Genomic DNA, 2,521 nt, shown 5'->3' on the forward strand with positions numbered 1-2,521 from the left:
GGCGTCTGGATGCAAGGAGCGGCGGGCGCAACGTCAAGGGCAGGGTGCGCGTGCGACTCAGAGCGAGGCGTCGGGACGTGCACGTCCGTTCAGACGTCCAGTATGCTACCCACGTCCATTTTTAGAGATCGTTTGGTGTCTCGTTGTCCATCGATTTTTACCAGTCTTTATTTTTTTTCTTTTAGATATATCAGATGTGACGCTCCTCTTTATTAAAAAAAAAAAGATGATGAGTCCGCATCAACAACCTTTTGCGGCGGCACAAGCACGAGTAAACTCAGGCCCAGAACCGCTCGCTATTGCAGTTGGGTGGTGGCACCCACGGTCCCATACTCCCCATCCAAACGGACCAAACCTCTCTTCAACTCTCCATTCGGCATTCGGTTCAGACTTCAGAGTAGTATACACTAGTACTAGTAGACTTCTTGTAGTACATTTTGCCATTGTCGCCTGCACCTCGACGGACGCTCATTACTGTTTCGGCCGGAACCGGGCCTCCCTCCTGCTGCCAACTGCCAACCAGACCGCAGTAGTATTTCGGTCCGGCCTGGCCTCATCTAATTTCTCAGGTGTCAGATCAAAGAATCCCATCCCATTACTCTACCCTGTGCGGCGACCGGCGACGGCGGCGAGCCCTCAAATTCCACGGGCACACGGTGCAGGCACGCTGCCGTCATCAATCGGACGGATCTGCACCGACGGACGCAATTGAATTCGAGCCTGATCAAGGTGGTTGGATCGTGCAGGAGAACCTTGAATGGCCGGCATCAGTAGCAGCGCGGCTGCTCTCCTCTGAAGAAGAGCAGTCACGATCTGGAGCTGGTCCCTGGTTCTGTGTATATATGTGAGGTCTGGGCCTTTGTCTCACCATCGCCAGACCACCGGCACATCACCACCTACACTACACAGCTTGTGGCACGAAGGTTGGTAGAGGCAATGGCGTCCAAGGTTGAGCTGGTGGTGGAGGTCAAGTCCCCGGCGGACAAGCTGTGGGCGGCGCTGCGCGACTCCACGGAGCTGTTCCCCAAGATCTTCCCCGAGCAGTACAAGAGCATCGAGACCGTCGAGGGCGACGGCAAGTCCGCCGGCACCGTCCGCCTCCTCAAGTACACCGGGGGTACGTAACCATCGCCTTGTGTGCTGCAGCGGTGCCGATGCTGACGTTGGGGATGTGTGCCGCCGGACTGGGACCGCTAACGACGACCACGGATATATCGGATGTTTGCTGTGTCTTGCAGCGGTGCCGATGCTGACGTTCGCCAAGGAGAAGCTGGAGGTGGCGGACGACGAGAACAAGGTGGTGTCGTACAGCGTGGTGGACGGCGAGCTGGTGGACTTCTACAAGAACTTCAAGATCACGCTGAAGGTGGCCCCGGCCAAGGCGGCGGAGGGCGAGGCCGGCGCCGGCGCCGCCGTCAACTGGGCCATGGAGTTCGACAAGGCCAACGACCAGGTGCCCGACCCGGACGTCATCAAGGAGACCGCCACCAAGACGTTCCACGACCTCGACGACTACCTCCTCAAGAACTAGATGGAGATGGTGCAGTCCAGTTTACTCCTAATAGTGCTCTAGTGCACGTCGCTGGTGTGGAGTGGTGTGGTGTCCATGCTGGTCTATTTGGTACCTAGCTACCGCGGTCCGTGTCCTTGTCTCAGGTTAATGTTGCTGCGGCCGCGTCGTGCATCCGACGACGTGTCGTTGCACACTGGTCCTCCGAGTCAATAAAGCTCTCCGTGTTCATTGCGCACTCGATACTGCGCCGGCCACTTCAGAGTTCGGACCTACTGACATTAGAGAGTTGGGACGCGAGACCATATCTCTAGGTGCTCTGGATTGCTGTAAGAACTGATTGCTATACTCTATGGGAGGAAGAGGACACCGCCGAACGCAGAACGCAGAGCTCACCGGGGCAAGGCCACACCAGCTCGCGGGTGGCCTCCGACCCGTCGGAAGATCCAATCATCGTAGTATCAAGCGACGATCAGATCATCACCAACTCCCAGATGGTGGGATGGCTGGCAGCCCCACCCCAGTGTCCTCCTCGCCATCCAAGGGGATGTCCGCCACCAGGACTCCATGACTCGCCGACGGCTGCTCTACCTCTGGCTTGTCCATGGCTCCTCCGGACCCCTCCAGCACTGACGAGGCGGACGAACCATGCGCTCCTCCGCCAGGCGAGACAGGGAGCCCAATTTCCCTCGTCTCCTCCTCTACGACTGGCGGGGGAGGGACTGCAAGAGTCACCGCCAACCCGGCCTCCGCCGTCACCACGGGGATCGCCGCCATCACGACCGCCGCCGTGCTCACGACCGGTTGGGAAGACGCAGCCCCCATTAAGGACGATCGCGCCGCCACCAGCTTGCTTCCCCCTTCGCTCATCGCAACCCGCCGTAGGCTATGTATCCACTCTTCTCGCACGGGAGGTGGGGACATCCCCAGTCCTACCGGCTCTTGGCCGCTGCAAAAAAAAGGGCGCAAGCGCAGGTTGGTCACACTCAAAAACTCAACTATGAGAACAAA

General features: G+C 58.6%; 1 protein-coding gene across 1 annotated transcript; it reads left to right on the forward strand.

The window, feature by feature from the left end:
• Positions 1–851: 851 nt before the first annotated feature.
• On the forward strand, positions 852–1,748 carry LOC136490747 (MLP-like protein 423). Its single transcript, XM_066486940.1, has 2 exons — positions 852–1,117; positions 1,239–1,748. The coding sequence occupies exons 1-2, from the start codon at positions 937–939 to the stop codon at positions 1,529–1,531; spliced, it is 474 nt and encodes a 157-aa protein (XP_066343037.1). The 5' UTR covers positions 852–936; the 3' UTR covers positions 1,532–1,748.
• The last annotated feature ends 773 nt before the right edge of the window (positions 1,749–2,521 follow it).

The sequence above is a fragment of the Miscanthus floridulus genome, chromosome 11 (assembly GCF_019320115.1).
Source record: "Miscanthus floridulus cultivar M001 chromosome 11, ASM1932011v1, whole genome shotgun sequence".
In the NCBI taxonomy this organism is placed as follows: domain Eukaryota; kingdom Viridiplantae; phylum Streptophyta; class Magnoliopsida; order Poales; family Poaceae; genus Miscanthus; species Miscanthus floridulus.

Bases quoted from the DNA above. Each gene is read 5' to 3' on its own strand.
- LOC136490747 (XM_066486940.1), top strand. From the start codon at position 937: ATGGCGTCCAAGGTTGAGCTGGTGGTGGAGGTCAAGTCCCCGGCGGAC. The intron at 1,118-1,238 runs GTACGTAACCAT...TGTGTCTTGCAG, and splicing joins CCTCCTCAAGTACACCGGGG to CGGTGCCGATGCTGACGTTC.